Here is a 26,236-nt window from a genome sequence, read left to right as displayed (position 1 = left end):
TCAGTCTTCTATCTCCACCTAACCATGAGCATTACTTGTCACTGGCAGATGAACATGATTTTCAGCCATGAGAAAATAATAAAAGGTTCTTAGTTCTAGGGAATTCTAAGATTTTTCATAATGTTTTCAATGAAATAAATTAACCTCTGTTCTTTCATTTTATGGAAATGGCTCTGAATGTCATTAAAAACACACGTTTGTGACTAGATGGATTTCAGGACTTAACATCTTGTGTTAATCTTGTTTTTTAAATCCCACTGCCAACCACTTTTGCTTGGTTGGACCACCCATATTTGGGTTTCTATGATGCATTCTTTTACGAATAGGACCTTTTTTTTCCCCATTGGAGTTTCCTACCTTATATACAAATGACTGTTTTCTGCTTGCAAGGGAAAAGATACTATACTGAGCAAGTTTATGCTCCCTCATCACTTTGAATTTCTTGTCAGATTTTTTTTTCCTTTTCCTAATATGATTTCCTTAAGTCAGTAGAAGTAATATTCCCTGTAGCTGTAGAATCTGATTTCAAAGAGGAAGAGGTATAATCCAGGTTAGCAGCAGAGGGAATGTGGATATGTCCCCTTAGAGAACTCAGAATTAATGCCACTTCCCTTCCCATTTCCTGCATTTCCTTTTTCAATGCCCTTGACTCTGTCAAGCAAGATGTATTTACTGAGGCCAGCTACCTGTCCAGCACTATAAAAGATACTGTGGGATAAAGCAGGGGTTTGCCAAACATGACTAATGGACCAAATTCAGCTTGCTGCCTATTTTTTAATAAAGTTTTATTGGAACACAGCTACATCCATTTGTTTGCATATTATCTATGGCTACTTGCGTGCTACAAGAGCAGAGTTGAGTAATTGTGTCTGAGACCATATGGCCCAAAATGCCTAAAATATACTACCTGGACTCCTACAAAAAAGTTTGCCAACCCCTAGTAATATAAAGCATTGACTCCGATTCTCAAAGAGTTTATGAATTAATTGGGCTGGTTGTTAATTGGTGTTGGAGTAATTGGTGAATCGATAAATGACAAGTTGTGTGATACTGAACAGAATAGGCACCACAGAATGTTTATTGGTTGGAAGATTAATCTGCAGAGAAGCAATTAGTTAAGCATGCTGAAGTACGGAAAGCTTCCTTATACTGCCTTTCCCCCCTTATTCTGTGCTTTTCTTTGTCGAGTCCCAGATATGCTATAAAACTAAAAGATATTTAAAACATCGTTGTCAAGGCTTTTCCCAGATGTGTATCCTCCCTAATTCCCCCAAAGAGATGCGTTGGAGAAATAGGACAGGATTCTTAAGACTGCAACATTGTTTAGAACCATGCCTGGCATATTATAGGTCCTCAGCTATACTTGAATAAGTGAAAGAACCTGCAGATCTAAAGGAAAGAAAATTCTGTGCAAGCAATAGCGAGTGTTATTGAATATTCAGAAAGTACCACCTTAGAATGGTGTTTCTCAGCAGGAAAGCTCCTAGTTCTTTAAGAATTAAATGGTAGTGGGCATATAAACGAGCCTGACACATGGCATGTTATGAGTGCTTAATAAGTCTTTACTGTCATTATTTGGAGGAAATTGCGTATTTTCTTTCAGACATAGTACTAATATACATGAAAGTAAGAAAAGCATATAAATTAACCCTTGATTATATCACCCTCTCAAGTATTAAGAAAACATTTGTACTTAGGAAGTACATAACAGAGTGATTCACAATAATGTAAAACTAGCTGTTTCATCAGTGTAGAAACATTCTTTTTTGATTTGGTTGTGCTGATTATCAATAATAAGCCATTAATATCTTTTAAATATCAAGAGAAATTAACTACAGTCTAAGAATACCACTCAGTGAATTTTCACAAAGAAAGCACACCTGTGTAACCAGCACTTAAGTCAAGCAGAAAATTGCCAACATCTCAGACACCCGCCAACCCCGGCCTCCTTCCAATCACTACTACTCCACCAAAGGGAACCTTCTTCCATAGGAACGTACATTGTAAAGACTAATGGAGGGGATGTTAGCACATTCTTTTAATAAGTCCACAGACTCCTTTAGGCCTTTGAGAACAATCTGGCATTTTAAGAAGAGAATAGTTTTCTGACACTGAAGTATTTCATGCTAAACATGTCAAAGTGCTTTTTACATCATCAGTAATATGCTTTGACATGTTTAATATGAAAGCCTTCAGGGGCAGACAGTTATTTTCCCTTCTTAAAATAGAGAATGAGGCAGGGTTTAACTACATGAAAAAGTTCATGATTAAAAAAACAACAGCAGTAATCAATCTGTTGTGGCTTCACTAGAATGCCCATTAGTCAGTCATGCAAACTTCACTAGACATGGAGATGTGGAAAGTGAACTGGAATGAACCTCTGTTCTCTCTTATCCCATGCATTCAGGTAATTTTATTTTTTTGTATTTTTCACTAATGTCTGGATGGAATTCATATCTCTCCTTCCTTCTTCTCTGTTTCAAAGGTCATGCTAATCTACACTGACAATTAATTATGTGCTCTGAATAATGTATGAATATCCAAGAAAATCCTTTGAAAGATATCCAGTTTCCTATTTCTTAGAGTTATTTCCCCATCCTAATTTTTCTGTGTTTTACTTCATGTTATATGTTTTTAAATTACTTAAAACAAACAAACATAAACAGGAGGTCATTACAATTCTTGTTCTCAAATGTTTAGTTTGGCATCTGATGCAAGGCCTCAACTGCAGGCTGGAACGCCAGAAGCTCGAGCTGAAGACAAGAATGTGGTGCGCGGGCGTGATTTGAATTCAGGAAGAGTGTTTATATTTTCCCAAGGGCCTCACTAACAAGAGTCAAGCCCTAACTGTTACTACCAACACATTTTAACAGATTAACTTTTCTGATTTGTGAAGTAGAGTATCATCTTGTATGCGTACATCTTTAAAAAACCTTCTCTTCCAACTGCCCTTTAAGCTGCTACAGAAAGTTGAACAGTCAGTCCTTATCACATTGGAAAATGTGTTTTTGCTAAATATCCCGTGGCACATATTCACCCAATAGAGTTTTATTTTTTGATATTTCAAAATTAGAAACAACCTAAATGTCCATCCACAGGGGACTGGTTAAATGAATTATGTTAAAATGGAATACTGTGTGTTTACTAAAAAGAATTATACTTATCTACATTTGTTGATATGGTTGTAAAACCTCCTGAATCATATGATCCTGTAGATTTAAATATATTTTGCTATATACCTCTGTGTGTGTGTTGTAATGCAAAATATATTTTAATAAGCAAAAGAAAAATGTGATCAATGATCTCTAGGAGGTGGGCTGGGAGAGATTTTGCTTCCTGCTATATAATCCTTTGTTTAAATATATGATATATGATTATATCTTAGTTTTAAAAAGAGAAAACCAGTTTAAATAGACCATTGTATTGTTTTGTGTCTATTTTTTATATGTCCTATTTCAACCCTTTTTCTTTACATTTAAAAAGTATATTCAGAATCCTCTCCAGAGCTTTGGCTAAAACAGCATACAGGTTTGACTTGAGTGTCCTAGACAGAGAAGGCCAGAGTTTTGGTTTCCCATTTAAGCCATGCCGTACTTAGAGGGAGAGGCTGACCAGTGAAGTCAGTGCCAAAACTGACAGTGGTACTGGGGTCGGGGAGAGTTCTCTAGCTCAGTTTCCTACTCATTCATCTGGGTGTGTTTTGTGGCTTTAATAGGATTAGAGAAACATTTGCATTGAGGCTTCAGGAGGATTTTCGTGCTGCTCAACTCACAGAGCAGTATAAACCCACAGGATTAAGAATGGGGTTTCTGTGAAGTGAGTAGGGTAAGAAGTGTACATGCATCTGGTTCCCTCCTTGTTTTCTACTTGCTAAGGAAGGCACTCCAAGATGTTGGGGACAGAAACGTACGTGTAGGCAAGGGCATAGTTTTCAAGGAGACGTGGTATGATGTGTTTTTTAAGGAAGTTGTTACAACTGTTTAAGAAGAAAGGCAAGTCCAATTGCAAGTGGTTTGTTGAAAATAAGACCAATAGAGAAAATGACTTGTCTCTCAAATATGTTATCCCATCATTGTTTGCTTAATCTTCCATATTTATTATTTCTCGACCTTGATTTCTCCTACATTTTGAGTCCCATAAATATTGAAGTTATTCTTCCTGACTACAATTCAGAGACCGATATTACCTCTTGTAATTTAGGTGAATACTGACGTGCTCCAGCAGTCATCTGAACCGGAGGTAGAAGTAACACCCTCAAGAAACTGAGAATGCTAAAAAATAGCATCCAGTTAGGATCTGTGGTGGGTTGTATTCTCCTAAGAAGGCCACAGCAGTGTTTCCAGGCCAACATTCTCTTGCCACTCTCCGTCGGTCAGCAGAGTCTGTTTCTCCTCCCCTGAGTCTGGGGCCGATCTTTTTGAATGCCCCAACAGATAGAATGTGATGGATATGACACTGCGTGATTTCGAGGCTGGATCATAATAGGCAATAAGGCTTCCACCTATCTCTTTTTCTCTCTTGAAACACTCACTTGTGAAATCTGACCACCAGGCAATGACAAAATTGAAAGTAGCCTGTGTGGGGGGACAAGTATCAACCATCAGATATGAGAGTGAATGAGTCCGCAGATGATTCTAGCTCCTAGCCTTCAAGTCTGCCAACTGAGGTCCCAAACGTCATGGAGCAAAGATAGGCTGTCACAGCTGCACCATATTCCAGTTCCTAACCCACCGAATATGTGATCATAATAAATGGTTGTTTTACACCACAGAGTTTGGGGGTCATTTGTTTTTCAGTCATAGTGACTGGTACAGGGCCACTTCTCCTCCACTCAGAGATGGATAAGGAGGCATCTGCAGACAAGGGCAAAGTTCTTTTTGAGAGAAAATTTGTATCTGTACATGTGGCCTAGATTCAAATAGTACTTCTTAAAAGAGACAAGTAGCTAATATTTTATTTGAGATGCACAGAGAATAGTGATGAGAGAATTGGTTGTTAAAATCTACTGAAGCAAGCAGACCTTATGCATCCAGAGACCACTGAAAGGAGTCTCCTTAGATCCAACTAAGCACTCCTTGAGGTTCCAGGACGTTTTAGGACTTAGAATGTTCTATGCTAATGGGTCATTCCAAAATACTGTCTTTTCAGAGAGATTTCAATATGTCATTAATTAGTTCTTCTGGTTTTAGAAGCACAAAATTACCAATGTCGTAAAAAATTTAGTCTGGAACATTCACTGTATTAATAGATCTAACAAAGTTTAGAAAATGAGTGATTCCCAATAACAGTTCCTGGTTTTCAGTGATAGAAATTAAGAAACTTGACAATTTGTTCATTTTATTGTTTTGTTATGAATTTCAAAAGGTATATAATTTTCAAATAATTTTATACATTATCGTTACTAATTCTTTTATTCCCCCGTTCGTCCTGATTATGTACCATAAAAATAAAGGCACTCAGTTATCAATTATTTACAATGCAAACCTCTATTTCATGTGATATTGTATTTTATTAATAGATTACGTAAATTTAAAGAATACCATCACTAGTGTACTGAGTATTTTATAAAATAATTTGCAGGTTTTTAAAATCATTTAAAATAATTTATACATCTTTTTGAAGGTAAATATACCATTTGACTCCTGAAAATTTTGAAAATGTATTACGGTATTTTTTTCTAAAGTACAGTTACTAAAATAAATTAGTAAGTATCTCTTCTCTTTTTGTTCTTTATTCAATAAATTCAGCAAACATTTAGTCAGCCCCTACGATGTACCAGGTACTGTTTTAGACCTTGGAGATACAGAAGTAAATACATCAGAATCCCCATTTTCCTTAGGGTTTTCTAGGGAGCTTACTTTTAATGGGATATGGGACTGACAATAAACAAATGTATGATATTTGGGGATGATAAATGTCATGAGAAAGGATCAATAGTTAGTGATGCACATGAAGAGTAGGGGTACTATTTTAAAGTAAGTGAGAGCAGTCCTCAGTGGTGAACTGAGCTGGCATTTAAGAAGAGATGTGAATGTACAGAGTGATCAAGTCATGAAGCTATCTAGAAGAAGGACATTCCAGATAGAGAGAACACCATGTGCAATGGGCGGATGTAGAAAGAGTGCTTGGTTGTATTTGAGAAAGGACAAGGAAGACAGGATGGCTGAAGCAAAGTGAGCAGTGGGAAGACTGTTAGGAAGTGAAGTTTTAAAATTTTGCCCAAAAGGAAAGTGAAAAAAATGATTTACGTGGAGGGGTGACTATATCAAATGCTATCATGGACTTACAATTGAGCAGTCCTTAATTAATGTCATCTCTGATGATCTCACAGTGAAGGGACTTCAGAAATTATAATCTCTGAAAAGGCTCAATGGATTTATGATCATAGCAAGTCTTTTTAATTTTTAAATGTATACATTTCAGAGAAGTAAATGGAGTGATCACTATTGAGTTTTAAGCATAAGATATATTACTAGGATAAAAATGGTAGGGAATGCTGGATGAATATAAAAGTTTAAAGAAAGAGAGGAACAAATAGCCTTCTTGCTCTTGTTAATAGGCATTTAACTTTCCTCCATGTCTTTTCATGATTTGATAGCTCATTTCTTTTTTGTGCTGAATAATATTCCATTGCCTGAATGTACTGCAGTTTATCCATTCACCTATTGGAGGACATCTTAGTTGCTTTCAAGTTTTGGCAATTGTGAAGAAAGCTGCTATAAACATCCATGTTCAGGTTTTTGTGTGGACATAAATTTTCAACTCCTTTGGGTAAATACCAAGGAGCACAATTGCTGGACCATATGAGAAGAGTATGTTTACTTTTGTAAGAAACCACCAAATTGCCTTCCAAAGTGGCTGCACCATTTTGCATTCCCACCAGCAATGAATAAGAGTTGCTCCATATCCCCACCACCGTTTGGTGATGTCAGTTTTCCAGATTTTGGTCATTCTAATAAGTGTGTAGTGGTATCTCATTTCAGTATGTGTTTCTCTGAGGACACATGATGTGGAACATCTTTTCATATGTTTGTTTGCCACCTAGTTATCTGCTTTGGTGAGGTATTTGCTAAGGTCTTTGACCCATTTTTTTAATCAGGTTATTTTCTTATTGTTGATTTTTTTAAATTTTATTTATTTATTTTTGGCTGTGTTGGGCCTTCGTTTCTGTGCAAGGGCTTTCTCTAGTTGTGGCGAGCAGGGGCCACTCTTCATCGCGGTGCGCGGGCCTCTCATTGTTGCGGCCTCTCTTGTTGCGGAGCAGAAGCTCCAGATGCGCAGGCTCAGTAGTTGTGGCTCACGGGCCTAGTTGCTCCACGGCATGTGGGATCTTCCCAGACCAGGGCTCGAATCCATGTCCTCTGCATTGGCAGGCAGATTCTCAACCACTGTGCCACCAGGGAAGCCCCCTTATTGTTGATTTTTAAGAATTCATTGTATATTTGAATTATAGGCTTTTGTCAGATATGTCTTTTGAAATATTTTCTCCCAGTCTGTGACTTGTCTTCTCATCCTCTTGATACTGTCTTTCACAGGACAGAAATCATTAATTTTAATGAATTATGGCTTATCAATTATTGCATGGATTGTGTCTTCATAATTGTTTTTAAAAAGTCATCACCATACCCAAGGTCATTTAGGTTTTCTCCTATGTTGTCACCTAGGAGTTTCATAGTTTTGCAATATACTTTTAGGTCTGTGATCCATTTTGAGTTAAGTTTTGTGAAGGGAATAAGATCTGTATCTAGATTCTTTTTTTTTTTTTGCCCTTTGATGTCCAGTTTTTCCAGCAGCATTTGTTGAAAAGACAGTCTTTTTTCAATTGTATTGTCTTTGCTCATTTGTCAGAGATCAGTTGATATATTTATAGGGGTCTATTTCTGTACTCTCTATTCTGTTCATTGATCTATTTGTCTATTCTTTCATCAGTACCACACTGTCTTGATTACTGTAGCTTTATAGTAAGTCTTGAAGTCTGGTAGCATCAGTCCTCCAATGTTGTTCTTCTCCTTCAATATTGAGTTGGCTCTCTTGGGTCTTTTGTGTCTCCATGTAAACTTTAGAATCAGTTTACTGACATTCACAAAATAACTTGCTGGGATTTTGATTGGGATTGCACTGAATCTACAGAGTGAGTTAGAAAGAACTGACATCTTGACAATATTGAGCTTATCCATGAACATGCAGTATCTATCCTATTTAGTTCTTTGATTTTTATCCATCAGTTTTATAGTCATCCTCATATTGGTCTTGTACATATTTGTTAACATCTATACCTAAGTATTTCATTGTGTGTTTAATTTAAAATTCCACTTGTTCATTATTATATTATATAATAATATAATTATTACATTACATTATAATTATAAAATATAGTTATTATATAATTATATAGGAAAGAAATTGACTTTTGTATATTAACCTTGTATCCTGCAAACTTGCAATAATTGCTCACTAGTTCTAAGAATTTTTGTCAATTCTGTAAGATTTTCTACAGAGTCAATCATGCCATCTTTATCATAAAACAAAGACAGTTTCATATCTTCCTTTCAAATCTGTATACCTTTTATTTCCTTTTCTTGTCTTACTGCATTAGCAAGGACTTCTAGTATGATAATGAAAGGAGTGGCTAAGAGGGCACATCCTTGCCTTGTACCTGATCTTAGTGGGAAAGCTTTGAGTTTACCACCTAAAGTATGATGTAAGCTCAAGGGTTTTTGTAGATAGTCTCTTTTAAGTTGAGAAAGTTCCCACCCTTCCTAGTCTACTGAGAGTTTTTATCATAAGTGTGTGTTGGATTTTGTCACACAATTTTCTGCATCTATTTGATATGATCATGTGATTTTTCTTATTTAGCTTGTTGATGTGATGATTACATAATTAATTCTTTTTATAGTGTTTACTTGTTGACAGTTTGCTTTATTTATTTATTTATGGCTGTGTTGGGTCTTCGTTTCCGTGCGAGGGCTTTCTCTAGTTGTGGCAAGCGGGGGCCACTCTTCATCGCGGTGCACGGGCCTCTCACTATCGCGGCCTCTCTTGTTGCAGAGCACAGGCTGCAGACACGCAGGCTCAGTAATTGTGGCTCACGGGCCCAGTTGCTCTGCGGCATGTGGGATCTTCCCAGACCAGGGCTCGAACCCATGTCCCCTGCATTGGCAAGCAGATTCTCAACAACTGCGCCACCAGGGAAGCCCCCATAATTAATGTTTGAATGTTGAACTAGCCTTGCATACTTGGGATAAAGCCCATTTGGTCATTGTATATAATTCTTTTTATACTTTTTTGGGTTTGATTTGCTAACATTTTGTCGAGGATTTTTTCATCTACGTTCATGAGAGATGTCTGTAGTTTTCTCTTCATGTCTTTGGTTTTGGTATTAGGGTAATGCTTGCCTCACAGAATGAGTTAGGAAGTATTCCCTCGGCTTCTTTCCTCTGATACCATATAGCTTTTGACTGCTAAAGTTTCAAAGAAAAATAGACAGAACCAACCTCTGTTCAGAGAATATGACTAGATTTTTAGTTTATCATACTTAACATTTAACAGATTTTTAATATATATGGTTATATTCAGAGTCACTATATTGGCATTTCCTAAAGACTTTGAACTCCATCGTGTCTTTTATTTAGAGAAATCTGGGCATACATCAGCAAAACTATCATTTTTCATCCAAGCATAGTGATACCTATGTAGTAAATGAGGTGGTAAGTCATTTGGATAGGTCATACTCATGGAATTTCTGTATGATAATAGTCTGCATTTGTTTTACCACACACCATTTAGATTACTTGATCCTTCTGTTCCCTTGCATAATGTCATTTGTTTACATTAAAACACAAGAAGAAAGAGTTTCAGTGTATTGGCTGGATATGTTCACCTTAAAACACAAGAAGAAAACGTTTCAATGCATTGGCTGTATTGCCTTAATTAAGTGGATCCTCAGACTGTACACTGTAGTGGAGAAAGAGCAGATGTCTTGGGACTGTGTTGCTACTTTATATGGTATTTCAGGAGTATCTCAAATGCAGTGTTCACTTATGGATAACTTTTTTTTAATAAAATTATCCCCCCACCTTCATTAATCTTACTTCCCAGTTCCAGTGCATTTGTAATGCTTGGTGAAGATGGGTTACACTTAAGTTACTTTGCCAGATATTTTTCTGAACCTTTCTCACCTGTAAATATAAATATATAAATATAGGTGATGAGAATTTTTATTAATTGAGATGGTTATTTAGGAATTCTAGTTTACAATCATTTGCTTATTTTGTATGTATAAAAAAGCAAATACAGAAGATCATTGTTACTTAGTTGACAAGAAAAGTAAATGATTGAAATAGAAACAGAAGTCATATAATACCTTTTATACCAGCCTTACAAATGCCTCTGGGCTATATACCATCAGTTTATGAAATTTCTACCCAAAATGCCACCAATTCTGCTTTGCAAATTCCCTACAGATTTTTAAAGGAAGGAAGAGAAGATTCTTGGTCTTTTCTTGCTTTCATTTGTATACCATTACTGGATTGTCGCATTTTATGGGAAAGCCTTTTAACTTTAACATTGTAGCATAGCATAGGTATACTTTTCATCGTAGTGAGAGAAGGACAGTATATGATTAGGAGTGTGTGGTTTTGAATCAGATTTCCTGGATTAAAACTGAGCTTTGGGGCTTCCCTGGTGGCGCAGCGGTTGAGAGTCCGCCTGCCGATGCAGGGGGCACGGGTTCGTGCCCCGGTCCGGGGGGATCCCACGTGCCGTGGAGTGGCTGGGCCCGTGAGCCATGGCCGCTGAGCCTGTGCGTCCGGGGCCTGTGCTCCGCAACGGGAGAGGCCAAAACAGTGGGAGGCCCGCGTACCGCAAAAAAAAAAAAAAACTGAGCTTTGCTATTTATTAGATTCATAAACTTGGGCAAGTACTTTAACCTTTCTTGGCTTAATGGAGATTAAAATAGTCCCTACTTTACATAGGATTATTATGAGAACTAAATGAGTTACCCCATGTAGAGTGCTTACATTACTTGGCACATTACTTGGCACATAAAAAGTTCACTTTTGGTGTTAGCTGTTAGTGCTGTTATTTTATTGAGCTCCCTAACTGTATAGTTGAGATCAGAATGTCTTTGGTTCTACTCACTCTCTCTTGAAGTATTTGTTAAATACGTTTTTGTTCCAGAAGTGGTTTGTGACAACTTAAAATATATGTATTATTAAATTTCATGGTGAATGGAAAATGAACACCAAATAATGAGTGTGAAGCTGATAGAGAGTCAATATAAATATATATTTATATTTATGCCACAATGTCCTGTCTACTTACCAAAGTTAAAATTGCTTGGAATTTCCTGGGGACAAAACTATCATATTTTATCCATAATATTCATAATTTTTAAATTGATTAGGAACTTTATGTTTCTTTCCAGATATTATAAGTTAACTTGCTTGCCTAGGCAAAATTTCACTGCTGTAGTTCTAAATCCATCCCCTTTATATGTTTTTTTTTTTTAACATTTTTAGGTGTTTTTCACTCTTCTAGTTTGTGGATGAAATACTCTAGCAGAGAACAGGGGAAAAAAATAAAAGAGGCACTTGCCAATGCAACTTGCATACATATATGTTCAGGTGATGGGCATAACGTGATCATTATGATTATTTTATTTTTATTTTTTACCATTCATATACTCTTAAGCCATTACAGGATATTTTATTCTATTAGTTGTTTTTCAGTGCCCAAATTAAAATTTCCAATTCAGTGGAAATTTCAGTCTCACTGACAACATTTTGAGCCTCAAGTAAATTTTTGTTTCTATTATACTAGTAGACACATACAGTGTAAACTTGGTACCTTTAGCACTGGGATTTATATTTGCCTCCTAGTAACAGAAACTAGAAATAACAATGGCATAAGCAAGTCCAGAGGTAAGCAGGTTTAAAGCTACGGGAGCTTAACAAAATCATAAAAGATTCAGGATCCTTCTGACTTTGTACTTTTTTAATCTGTAGCACTGGCTTACATGATTAGCACTATAGAATGGCAGCTGGAGCTCCAGTAAACACATTTGTGATAGAGGAAAAAGGAAAGATGCAAGAACCAAAAAGGGAAAAAAATTCGGGACAGGCGTCTGTCCCACCTTTAAGGAGCTGTTTTGGAGTTCCTCCCCAACAACTTGCACTCACGTCTCTTTAGCTACCCCTGGGAGCAATAAGGGAATGATACCTGGAGGATGTTCCCATTTTTCCTAGGACTAAACTATAATTTTATCGGTAAGAAAGAAGAGTGGATATTGGAGAAAGAACTCTCAAGCTTTGCCATAATCCCTGACTTCTCATATCTTCTGTTTGGAAGGTGTCCAGTGTTAAATTTCTTCAGCATCTTCTCTTTGAGCAGGTGCTATTACCATTTTTAGGCAATAATATCCAAATTTAGCTTTCCTAATTTAAACCAAACCTCCTTTACTTGCTTACAAGAAGGAAGGTTAGGGTTTTCCTACATTTCTCAATCCAGCTGGGATTTTAGGAGGACTGACAGGTGCTTTCCCACTTGGTTCACTCAGTAGGATAAATCTGTTTTAAAATGTGCCAGACAGATGGTGTTGTGTTTTTTCCAGGCTTCAGTGATCAAGTACACACTGTAAAATCCTGAATGACGAAGAAGAGCAGCCCTATTTAAAATGAGAGGAAAAAAGTCTATTCTCACTAACTTCCATTTGATTAAATGTTTCTTTGTTCCATTGGTTCTATTTTGAATACTGAGGATTTCCTAATGGGAATCAGGTGTGCATCCCAGCTGCAGAGCAGCACACCCTTGGGCACATAGCCCCTTCTCTCAGTAGTGGAAACGAAGATAAGCACAGATTCTCAAAGCGTCAGCGGTACCCCAAGGTGAGGTCTGTCCTGCACAGTGCCTTTATGAACATTTCCCCTTTCTTTCGTTATGGACCTAGAAAGAAGTAATCAATTGTTTTTATATACAGCCACTGAGGTTTACAGATTCTTTAAGGCATATGTGATGTATTCGATGTGCCAGTTTTTCTTTAAATGCTTCTGTTGCATTTTCAGGGAAGCATTTGTATGTTAATACAACAGAAACCTTCCTGGGCCTACCTTTTAGGAAGAGAAGATAATTACATGTTTTAAAGACGATATCTAGAGGGATTTTGGCATCTTGACAAGTTTCTGCACAAGTGTACACAATGCAATAAACCCCTACATATTTATAGCAAAACAGATACTGTGCCAAAGCCCCCAGCCATACCTGAAGTTCTTATCTGAGAAGACACTGTACTGTTGTGGTTTAGAGAATAGCTTAGTGTGATACACACCTGGATTTGAATCCTGGCCCTGCCACTTGGGCAAGTCATAACATCTCTAAGCCTTGGTGGCCTCATTCAGAGTTTCAGGAGAATAAAGATGAGATAATGCACAGTAGAGGTTTTCCAGTGATGCCCTGCACTTACGTAATTTCCTTACCTTGAGCCTGGGCTGGGCGAAGCAAAGTTGGCTTTTGGGAAGATCATGGCCTCTATCTTGGGCGCTGTCTTGCTCTCTTGGCGTGCTCTCATTCTGTCTCGGTTGCTTGCTTTGGGAGAGTCAGCTATCGTGTGATTAGGCACCCTTGTGGAGAAGTTCACGTGAGCTCTGTTGGAAGTGGATGTTTTGAGGCCTGTCAGCAGCCGCTCGGTGAGCTTGGAAGCAGCTTCTTCCCCTGCTGGACTTTGAGCTGACTGCAACCCAGCCACAGCTTGATGGTAACCCCTCAGTAGAGACCATGTGTGAGAGGCACTCAGGCTGCACCCAGTTTCCTGACCCACAAAAATGGGGAGACCATAAATATTTGTTGTTTTTTGTTTTAAACCACTATGTTTGGGTTGATTTGTTACACAGTAATTGGTAACTAATACAACACAATAAGGAAATTCACCTGTGCCTAGCAGGTAATAATAGTAACACTGTTCTCAAAACAAGAGAAGGTCAGACTCCATCCAGGACTGTTAATTTTGCCCTGTAAATCAACTTCAATATATGTGTGCAGAGAGCTCAGAAATAAGCCTTGTGTACAGTTCTTTGCATGCTTTTGTACATTGAAACATAAAAGGCAAAATATATCAGTTACCTGAGAATTTTAAGATAGCACAGGAAGACAAGAACCCAAGAGGTCATGTAATTCTTTCTCCTACTTCAAAATAAGGTGAAATTTAAATTGCTGAAAATCAAAACAAAAGAGTCCTACAGAGAGTAATTGGCAGATATTGTTCCTTGGATTGACACAAAAGAATTGCTAAAATCTTTAAAACTTGATGAAAATACAAGAGTTTGTGTTTGTTGTACTTGAACAATTTGTTACTTAACAATATTTGTTTGGGATTTTTATGTTATTTAATTTACAAAAGGCCATCCTACAGACTGCAATATTTGCACTAACCTAGGTCTTAAAAAAATGTAGAACAAGGCTATTCATGGTTTGGGAGCATGTAACAAATTTTATTAAAAACTTTATGTGGAATGTCATATTAAAATCAGTCTGTCTTGCCAGAATCAATCCATTTTTTATTTGAGATAAATTCCTGCCATTGAACTCTAGAAAGTAGGATATGGAACTTATTAATAGGTAAATACAACCTTATGGATCAGAGCCCTAAGATGGGATTACTGTACAATTACTATTCTACTATACAATTTTAGTTACCTTTTCTTTCGTTCTAAAATTTTCCTAAATCTGTGGTTTTTAAAAATGTTTTGGAAATTGTCTGAATTCGGAGTAAAGCAGTTGTTACCAGAATTATATTCTTTTCAAATTTATTAAACCTCACATATGGAAGTTTATACTAGAAAGTCTAGTGTCTACATTCACTCACTACCACAGTGCATCCTTTTCTGGCCAACTGCTGTTGCTTAACTTATAAGATCGAATAAGATTGTATTCCAAGGTGGTATGCCTGCACATTAAGTCTGGAATACATGTTGGTTTATGCTGCCCAGATGATTTAGTGAAGAGCAAAAATGAGTATTCCCATTTCCCAGTGGATTCTATGGTAGTTTGGGATAAAAAGGCAGAACTGTCCAAATATGTAGAACTTATTTTAGATGATTCAAAAACAGAGAATTGACTTACCCTAAGACATCTTAAAACAAAAACAAAACAAAGCAAAACTCACAGTTCTTTAGTTGTAGCCAGTGGGGTTTAAGACTCTTTATACCCGTTTTCCATTTACTCTGAAAGAGCATCTGTAATTCATCTTGTGCTTGGTGGAAAGTTACACAACTAATTTATATGTTGATATTTTTTAACTAAATAGATAGACTTGAAATATATTTCAAAGTTGAAAAAGTTTCTCAAAGAGAGTAGGAGATGTGAACTCCGGAGTGAGAGTCTTCATGGGACGTGATGGCCCGTGAATGTTTTGGTAAAGAGGTCAGGTCTACATTTTCAGAAGTTCAGGTCCAGGCAGCTGGCACTGCCTTAGTTCAAATCACTCTCCTGATCATATTGAATCTTTTAGAGTTAGAGTCATTCTAAACATGTATTTATATCACTATTATCCTCAAGTTGGTTCAAAGTCTCTTCCAACATGATTTACAATAATGACATAGTTATATTCCCAGAGAGGGGATGTTCTATCTCAACTTCAGCTTTATATACAATACATCCCTCTTGCAGTCAGATTTACTTCTCTGCATATATAAAGAAAAGAGTATTTATTACTATTTTAAAAGAGAAACTCTTTATGGTTGGTATACCTGTAATAAGACAGATACTATAGAACTTCCATTAATGCTACAGTAATATTACAGATAAGTCTAAATTTTCTTAGGCTGAAATGCAGAATTTGAGGATACAGGATAAAGGTAAAGATGGTGGTATTTAAAGGAAAAATGTTTAGATGTCACAATAAAAAGAATCACCACTCAAGAATAACAATCATCTTCAAGTCTGTGAGTCCTTATTGTTTGTTCATAAAACGAACCAGCCCATTATGAGTATGTATGCATGTTAAGTTTTAAAACTGATTCATAATCTACTTCCTTCATGGCTACATTGAGAGAAAGGATAGTTATATCATCTCACCCAGAATGGTTGTCAGCACCTTTCTGGTCATAGTGCTGGTACTCTAGGGATGAATCCTATCTGTCCATTGTCAAATGTCCATTGTCAAATTGTGAGGGCACAGAATGTACTTGATACATAGTAGGGTTTATTAAGCAAAGATAAACTCGGGCTAATACTTTTAAATGTATTTTGAAGAAGTATATTTTTTATGTGTAGGAGGACATATTAGGTTTGTGAAATTGGTCTGTTAACAACTCAGTGTATCAGTTTTCCACAACTGTAAAATGTAGATGTTAGACTAAGCAGTCTCAAAATCTCTTACCAGTAAAATTCCATGATTATTTATTAAGGGGAAACTGAACCAGTATAATATTCTCCCTATATATACAGTTTGTTTTTAGTCTAGGGGAGTTCTCAAGAAAAATTGAGTTGTGGTGTATTTTCCAAAGAATGCTTTACACACACACACACAATTCCAAGGTTTAAAAGCTTGAGAAACATTACCTATGCTATAGCCATTTTGGCAATTCACAATGCTTATTATTAGCCCAAAAGCTATATAAAAGTATAAAAGAAACCTTTTTTATCCTGCATTTCCGAAATTCCCTCCAGTTCATCATAACTCAATAAATGGCACCATCATTCTAAGAATCACCTTTTACTTCTCTTTTCCTTTCATCCATACTTCTAATCCATCAGCAGCTCAAGTTGGTCCTATCTAAAAATATATTTTAAACCTGACCTGCTGTTTAAGCCTCTACTGCCAACAGTCTGATTAACTTTATATTTTCCCCAGACCAAAAGTCTCCTAACTGGGTTTTCTTCTGCTCTTGCCCCCCAACAATCTCTTGTCCCCAGTACAAGTGTGATTGTCATCGTTGTTGTTGTGGCCGTGCTGCACGGCTTGCAGGATCTCAGTGCCCCAACCAGGGATTGAACCCAGGCCGTGGCAGTGAGAGTGCCGAGTCCTAGCCACGAGGCCACCAGAGAACTCCCTACAAGTGTGATATTTTTCAGACATAGAATATGGTCACACCCTTGCTCAAAACTCTCCAGAGTCTTCCGATGACCTATAGCGCCCTTCCCTCTCTGGCCACTGTCTACTTCTCTGATCTTCTCTCCTACCAGTCCTCCCCTCACCTTGCTCATTTTGCTCCTGTCTTCTTTATTTATTGCCAGTCCCTATTCAAGCCAAGTCTGAGCCCACATTTTGGACTTTCCTCCTGTGGTTTCATCTGCCTTGTAACTTTCTTTCCTGATGCTTTTGCGTGGTTGGTTTTCTCTAATCATTCCCACCCAAAAGATGTCCCCTCTGTCCCTGTCAAATCCTTTACCCTACTTCGTTATTTTTTATAATACTGATCTCTACCTGAAGAATATTAATTTGTCTCCTCAAACTAAAATATAAACTAAAGTAAACTGTAAAGTATATAAGAGCAGAGAATTGTTTTCTTCACCGCTGTATTTCTCTAGTGCCTGAAACAGTGCCTGGCACATAGTAGGTACTGAATATATATTGAATAAATGAGTGAATGAAAGAATATATGAGTACTCCTAAACTCCGGACAAGGCCACACTATATGTATACTTTTTTTTTTAATATAAATTTGTTTATTTATTTTTGGCTGTGTTTGGTCTTCGTTGCTGCGTGCGGGTTTTCTCTAGTTGTGGCGAGCGGGGGCTACTTGTCCTTGCCGTGTACGGGCTTCTCATTGTGGTGGCTTCTCTTGTGGTGGAGCACAGGCTCTAGGCGCGCGGGCTACAGTAGTTGTGGCTCACGGGCTCTAGAGCGCAGGCTCAGTAGTTGTGGCTCACGGGCTTAGCTGCTCCGCGGCATGTGGGATCTTCCCAGACCAGGGCTTGAACCCGTGTCCCCTGCATTGGCAGGCGGATTATTAACCACTGCACCACCGGGGAAGTCCTATATGTATACTTTTTGGGGGCTCAGAGCAATAATGCACTACTAGTGGCAGTCTTAACTTCGTTACTGGTCAGCTGATTGACCAATCAATCAATGGATTGGCTCAATCTCAAGCATGTAAATGAAACTGCTTGAGGATATGTGTGTATGTGTGGGGGATGCATATAAAGTCAGAAAAATAAAGGCATTCATACCCGAGCAGCACTGTTAAAAGGGCAGCGTTGCAATAAAAACTGAAGAACTATTTCACTTCTTATCAGAAGGTGTAAATAGTCCTTCTTACCCAATGGTATTACATCTACTGGGAAATCCGCCTGAGTAATTACAGTTCCGGATCATCATACTTGACCTTTCTTCAATGCCCATGAAAGAGCTTGTTAGTGAATGTGAAAATGTGATCCATTAAACATATTACTAAACATAAAACATGTTTATGAGTAATTTTCTATCAGTGGATTTGCTGGATATCTCTTTTTAAGCATAAGTTTAAAATATGTAGGAGGGCAGGTTGGAAAAGTAACAGTGATAAAGGTAGGCCTAATATTTTCACATCTTCTGGTATATCTTATTGGTGAAAGCCCAGAAGATATTGAAATCACAATTAGTACTGTGTATTTAATATATATATTAATTATATATACATATATTTTATATACATATATATATTCAAAAACAATGTATCAGATTTTCTGGGATGTAAACAGTGTTCTTAACAGTCCCATTAAGATAAGCCTTTTTTTATTCCTGTAGCTGAATTTGAATTTTGCTCTCTTGACCAGTATGAGTTCACCATGCATCATATTGTGTTTTGGTGATAGGAAATAAAAGCTAAGGTCTAGAGATGCTTTGTTTTTCTTTTGCTATGGCATGAAATACTAATGGAAAGGTAAATCTAATACAGGAAATTATTGGAAAGTTGTGTCTTCTTTTTACCCCCTAAGCTTAATATTAACTTTTAATAAGTAGTATGTATGCTTTTAAATGGTTTTCAGCAGTATGCTAGCAAACTGAAGAGATGACAAAGAGGGAGAAAAAGCTTTATAAAGCCCAGGTGTGTGTTTCAGAAGCCTCAGAATTTCCAGGGGTTTTTTTTCAGGTATCTGAAAGAGCTGAACAGCACCTGAAGCAACAGTAAATAGAAGGGAAAACAAAGCAGTTAGAGCTACACTGTTAGGAAGAGATTGTAAATCCTACAGCCAGTGTTTGCTGCAGCTACCCTGGATATAACATTGTCAGCGTGAAGTCACAGAATACAAATCTTTGATTCACTTTGAGATGAAAGCCACAAAAACAGAACTAAGTCCCACTCTTCAAGGGTGCAAAAAGAATATTTTGCCAAAATTCTTCTTGCCTCAATAAAGGATAATAAGGTCATGCCTAATAAAACTGAAACTGTTGAAATTCAGGAATTCGCCGAGAACATCAGTTTGATGCACTTGTTTCAGAGAGAGGAATTGTCCCTGAACTATAAGAGTAAGGTCTCAAGTGTCCCCCTCATAGACGTGATCTTACATACCATGCCCAGAAAGCACCCACCAAATTGGAATCTTAGATCTGAAATGGCCCAGTTTATCTTCTTCCTCACAGAGTATCAGTCACCTTGTTGCCCCTTAAAGTGTTGAACTCCTGTTTATTTAGTGGATTCTTGCCTTCAGACAGTTCTGGGGAGGCATGGCGAAAGATGTGAAGTTTAGCTACCTAAACCCAAAGTCAGTACATCCATCATCTATGGTTTCTAGTTCCAGGGTGACCTTTAACACAAACAAGAGAAGGGAAGTGCTTGGTATGTTTAAATTGAAATCTCTCAAACTTTTTTGTCCTTGTACATATCCTTGCTTTTTAAGAAATTACAGGATATTCTTTCTGACGCATAATCCAGAGGATTGTTACTTAACAACAATCGCAGGTTGATTGCTAGTTTGTGCAATTATGAGTTTGTGCTATACGCTATCAAAAGAAGTTTCTCCTCTATCTAACATTCATAAATTCTAAGATATTAAATCAGTTTTGTTTTTAATTGAATTCCTGATTGTTTGGGATGTGGCTTCTAAAAGACTTTGAATTATTATATCTAATGTATGTGTATATATATATATATATATATATATATGCATGTTATGAACCATAATAGTAAAACAACCCCCCATGAAGCCACCTCCAAAATGAATCAACATATTTCATCCTGATTCCATCTTCCAAATACAACTATCCTGTTGTGTGTTTTTTAATAAATTTATTTATTAATTTATTATTTATTTTTGGCTGCATTGGGTCTTTGTTTCTTCGCGCCTTGGAGGGAGTGGGGCGGGGGGGGCAATACTTTACATTGCGGTTGTGCGGGCTTCTCATGGCTTCTCATGGTTGCCATGGCTTCTCTTGTTGTGGAGCAAGGACTCTAGGCGCGCGAGCTTTAGTAGTTGTGGCTCCCGGACTCTAGAGCACAGGCTCAGTAGTTGTGGTGCACAGGCCTACTTGCTCCGCAGCATGTGGGATCCTCCTGGACCAGGGCTTGAACCCATGTCCCCTGCACTGGCAGGTGAATTCTTAACCACTGCACCACCAGGGAAGCCCTATCCTCAGTTTTGATTGCATAATATCCTTGGCCTTAAAAAGAAAAGTTATATTGCCTATTGATGTAACTCAAAATAATATACTTTTAAATTTTGCTTGGTTTTTGCATTTTATGAGAAAAAGGGTACTGAACTGTCTGTAGTCTGATTGTTTCCTTTTTAAATTCAATTTTATTACAAGTGTTTATTAATTTATATTTTTCTGAAATATTTGATGGTATGGTTGGTAATATGGTAGGTAATGTGTGATATATTAACATTTATTATACAGTTGTAATAATTAAGACAGCATTATATTTGCATAGGAATAGGTGAATTGTCTATGGAGTTAGAGTAGGGAGCCTGAAGACAGATTCATGCATATGTGGAAACCTGATTTATGACAGAAGTAGCATTGCAGATGACATATTTTTTGGCTCAAGCAGTTTCTATAAGATATGCTAGCATAGGTATACAGAGGTCTGTGTTGATAGGTGTTCATTACAGCATTGATTATAATAGCAAAAGATAAGGAACAATTCAAATGTCTATCAATAGAATAATTTTTAAATAAGTAATAAAATAATCCATTATATAAAATTATAAATATACAATGGAAAACTATGCAACTGTTTAAAAAGAAAACAGGGAAAACTGGCCCTCCCATACACTACAGATGGGACTGATAAATTGGTACTCTCACTCTGGAAAGCAATTTAGTAATAACTATCACAGTTTAAAATATGCAAGTCCTTACAGACAACCCAATTAAAAAATGGGCAGAAGAACTGAATAGACATTTTTCCAAAGAGGAAATGCAGATGGCCAACAGGCACATGAAAAGATGCTCGACATCGCTAATGATCAGGGAAATGCAAATTGAAACCACAATGAGGTATCACCTCACACCTGTCAGAATGGCTGTCATCAGAAAGAACAGAACTTAAAAATGTTGGCGAGGATGTGGAGAAAGTTAACCCTCCTACACTGTTGGTGGGAATGCAAATCGGTGCAGCCGCTGTGGAAAACAATATGGAGGTTTCTCAGAAAACTAAAAATAGAACTACCATATGACCCAGCAATTCCACAGGTGGGTATATAACCACAAAAACAAAAACACTAATTCAGAAAGATACATGTACCCCAATGTTCATTGCAGCACTATTTACAATTGCCAAGGTATGGAAGCAACCTAAGTGTCCATCAACAGGTGATGGATAGAGAAGATGTGGTATGTGTGTGTATATATATATAGATATAGATATATATCTATATATATATACACACACACACACACAATGGAGTATTGCTCGGCCATAAAAATGAATTAAATTTTGCCATTTGCAATAACATGGATGGACTTGGAGGGCATTATGCTAAATGAAATAAATCAGACAATGAAAGACAAGTATTGTATGATATCACTTATATGTGGAATCTAAAAAATAAACTAGTGAATAAAACAAAAAAGAAGCAGACTCACAGATATAGAAAACAAAATAGTGGTTACCATTGAAGAGAGAGAAGGGGGGAGGGACAATGTAGGGGTAGAACTAAAAAAGGGATTATATGAAATCATCTGTGTGAAACTTTGAAATTATAAAGCACTATAGAATTTAAAGAATCTTTCATTCAATAAAAAATGAAATAAATAATTAAAAGAAGCACTGGGCATGAATGGATGAAGAGGGGTGACTGGCTAGGTGTCTGTCTAATCAAAAGGCTGGCTTTCCCCATCTAGAATGTTGCGGATTACTCTGTGGATTCTGGAACACTGAAAACAACAACTGCACAGGCAGTAAAAATGAATTACAAATACTTTGGTATCTAAGAGAGAAGTATGTGTCTAATCAGTCCATTGACTAATATTTTTATGTCAATTACTTAGAAGTGTCAGAAATTTTACTTTTTATCTTAGTGAGATATTTTTTCATTAATTTCATTTATTCTTCACATATTTACTGACAGCCTTGTTTATTGAACCTCTGCTTTTTGTCTTGCTCCTCTCCTAGTCTATTCTTCCTACAGCGCCCATGTGAACATACTAACTTATGTTCAACCGCAATTATATCATTATTATTTTTGCATCTAAAAAATAAATAAAATAAAATATGCAAATCTTATGATGTAGAAATTCCATGTATTAGAATCTGTCCAAGAGAAACCCTTGGACAACTTCTGAAGGGAGTGCACTCAGGTTGTAAATTTCCTTGTTGCTTCATAAACAAGACAAAATTGGAATAAACTTACATGTCTATCAATGGGAAGGTGGCTAAATAAATCATGGAATGCAGTCAAGCAGTTTCTTGAAAATGAAATAGGAAAAATTTCCAGTAATGACAGTGGAAGAAAGTGATTATGTGAACCCTGCCATAGTTAACAATTACAAGATCTTGACCAAATATTTTTTAAAAACCTATCTTTAAACGCTTGAAAATACCCAAAGTAGACAGAAACCATTAGGAATGGACTGGACCAAGGTGTTGGTGTACCCTTCTGTACTATTTGAATTTGGACCAAGTGCGAAATAATTTTATAAAACCGCAAATAATTAGATTTCAATCTGTTTTATGTGTATTAAAATGAAACATTAAAAAATTCAACTTTAGTCTCCTACATAGCTTTTAAATTAGGTTAAGCATGTTTTTACTTTTAGAATTAAAAGTGCGTCTATCATTTCCTAGTAGATTGCCTTGCTCTATTCGGGTTAAGTATTTATTGATTCAGTCAATCTCAGCAAATATTTATTGAATGTCGAACATGTGGCCAGACCCTCTTCTAGATGCTGGGGTACGATAGTCAGCAAGACAGACAACTCTCTGCTTACCTGGGGTTTATCTTGTGATGAACTGTCTTATTTGATAGAGACTTGTAAGCAGAAGGTATATATTCACCTAAAGGTATCATCTGAGAGAGGAAGAGAAAAAAAAAAACCCATGTGAAAAAAGGATAAACAGGAATCTTACTTCTTTATGTACATTAAAATCCCAAAATATTAGAATTGAAGGGAGTCTTAGTAGTTTTCAATCTTTTTACATGAGGATTTTGCTAAATATAATATATTGTTTTTTGATTAATTCTTAGGATACTTCAAAATTTTAATCTTTCATTTTTTCAGTCATTTTGAATTCAATGGATTATGGATGTGTAATTTAATAGAGAATTCTTGTTTGGATTTGTCTTTTTTCTTTTATGTTGAGGGGAGCATGTAGGAGGAATAGTCAACTTTTACATAAATATGACAGGTGTGTATCATGAAATGGAATTTATTTGGTTTTCTTTTGAGTTCCTCCATTCTATAACCTGTAGGTAATGTGTTGTCGTTGGTTATTTTTACACAATGAGCAATTTTTTAGGGCAGAAGAGTTAGAAACCCTTTTTTGATGTATCCAATAATCCTTACCATCCAGAAAGTTCTTTGTTGTATGACTTTTATTACTAAGCCTCTATGGTTTTGTTCACTGTATTTGTTATTGATACACTAAAACAATCCTAATAAAAAATCTATAACTCAACAGGAAAACCAAGTCAAATTTGTTTCAACAGTATCACATGTTTCTTAAAATAAACCTTTCCCAAGAACTTTCTCTAATTTCAGGAAATTGTTTATATCCTTACCTGTCCTTTGTCCCAGTTAAACTCTATGCATGGAGTAATTATGCTGTTTTTCTATAACATGTTTTTCTTCTGTTTTGTGCATCTGTTATATTTTTTATGATATTTGTGGATTTCTAGTCTGTATATTCATTAAGAACTGGTATTTTTATATACTCTTTTATATTATCTGAAATCACTCTGATCAGATTTATGGTATTTCTCCAATAACTGAATACCAACATCAATTATAAAATTGTAATGATTATCATCTCAGCTTAGATGATAGGCCAGAAACAGTGACTGCACTGTCTCTGAGTTTAAAGCACTATTTGATTTTCTAAATCATCATCTGAAAAGGTTTCTCTAGTGGGCTTCTGTAACATTCTTTAGCCCTCAACTAAGTATATTCTTTTTCTCTTTCTCTCTCTCTCTTTAAAAAAAATCAACAGCTTGATCAAGTCATCCGCCAAAGAAGCCTGTCCAGTTTGGAACTGTTCCTCTCTTGTGCTCAGAAACAGTTAAGTGCTTTAATAGCTACGGAACCAGTTGACATTGAATAAAGAGAACGTGACAACCTAACCCACACTGGCAATGGATAAATCATTAGACCTCTAAAATACATGCTGTGAATTATAAAGATGCTTTTGTTTTCTTTCCAAACCTTGGAAAATTGATTTCCACTTCAAGGATAAACCAAAACAGTATTTAGAAGAACTACAAGAGATCTAATTTATTTTCTTTTGTTTTCTCCTTTACATTTTACTATTATTTTATTAGCAGTAGTAGTAACAGCAACAAAAAGTATGATGTGACCCCAAAACCATTGAAAATTACCAGATTAAAAGTTAAACTAAGTAAACTTTATAGCCTCTGGTGCCCTGTTAACATTGTATTTGGCAAAAATAGTAAATATTTTTTACTTATTGTTTCACAATGACTTGATAAGATTCTAGGATGTCATCATACATTTATTTGATTTTGAGGCTAGAAACAGCATGGTTTTCAACATCACCTATTTATCTATGTAACTTAGATGTAAAACACTGATATGACAGAGAATCATTCTGATATTACCAAACCTCTTTTCTGTAGTGGGATCTATGTATTTTCATTGGTAACAATTAACAACACTAAAGATTATTAAATTAATTCAACTTTGATCTGATGTACCATTTAAAGGAATATATGTGTGTAATGTGCTTATTTCTTATTTCTTTTCTTCAAAGTCACTGTGAATCAATAAAATCATTTTTCTTATGAATCATACCATGAACTTAATCTCTAGAAAGAGAATATAACTTAGCCATTTATGGGGATTCAGGTTCAAACATAAGAGATGTGAAATACTTTCCCAGTACTTCAGAAGGTACTTAAGTCATGAGCAGTGTGCTTCAATGTGAAATCATGAGTTGTTTTTTTTTTTTTAAACATCAAAACTAAAATATCATTACAAATGTATGCAAATATTCTGTCTTGTTTTCTGAAATGCTCCTACTTTCATAGGCTTTGTACTTTTCTGGGAATTTCTCAGTGTAATAAAAAAGAGCTTCACATCTTATTTGGTTATTATTATTTTTTAATACTTTTTAAAAAATTTTAAAAAGTTTTTCTTACTCAAACTTCTACACCCATGGATGATGATGTTTTTAATTTATACCTTCCCCTAAATATTATAATAATACTTATCAAGAATCTTTAAATGTTAATGACTACTTAGGTTTCTCTTACAAATTTAAATAAGAAATTAAAGCAAGCAGGCCACTGACTTGAAATGCAGCATAGTTTAAAAGGGGGAAAAGGGCTTTTAATTCAGGAACAAGCCAATAACATAATGTTATGGTCACATTTAAAATCAGTTGACTCTTTGTCATCAAATTTTAAATGATAGGATATTTTACAAGTTACTCAGATATGATTTAGATGAAAATGAAGCATAACAGGTCACTGAAACTAAGATCCAGAAAGCTGTAGAAATATCAAGAGTATATAATAATCTACACCTCTCTTTCTACCCCTACCAGCACAGAATGATTTTTTCTTCTTCCGTTTGGGGTTACATTAGTCTATGCTATTGACATAGAGTAATTGTGGTCTGAAGTAATTTGGAACAGATTGACAC

The 26,236-nt window shown here is 36.1% G+C and overlaps 1 protein-coding gene across 3 annotated transcripts in view; it reads left to right on the top strand.

Annotated features, from left to right (window-relative positions):
• Nucleotides 1-25,675, top strand: part of CCDC91 (coiled-coil domain containing 91) — a 385,980-nt gene extending 360,305 nt beyond the window's left edge. For all 3 annotated transcript variants that reach the window (XM_032645518.1, XM_032645520.1, XM_032645519.1), the window contains exon 13: nt 24,567-25,675. In XM_032645518.1, coding sequence (XP_032501409.1) covers nt 24,567-24,677 — 111 coding nt within the window. In that variant the 3' untranslated portion in view covers nt 24,678-25,675. The remainder of the gene's footprint in view (nt 1-24,566) is intronic.
• The last annotated feature ends 561 nt before the right edge of the window (nt 25,676-26,236 follow it).

Source organism: Phocoena sinus, chromosome 10, assembly GCF_008692025.1.
Source record: "Phocoena sinus isolate mPhoSin1 chromosome 10, mPhoSin1.pri, whole genome shotgun sequence".
Classification (NCBI taxonomy): Eukaryota; Metazoa; Chordata; class Mammalia; order Artiodactyla; family Phocoenidae; genus Phocoena; species Phocoena sinus.
The sequence above is the reverse complement of the archived record's forward strand: the minus strand, read 5'-3'. Positions and strand labels throughout refer to the sequence as shown.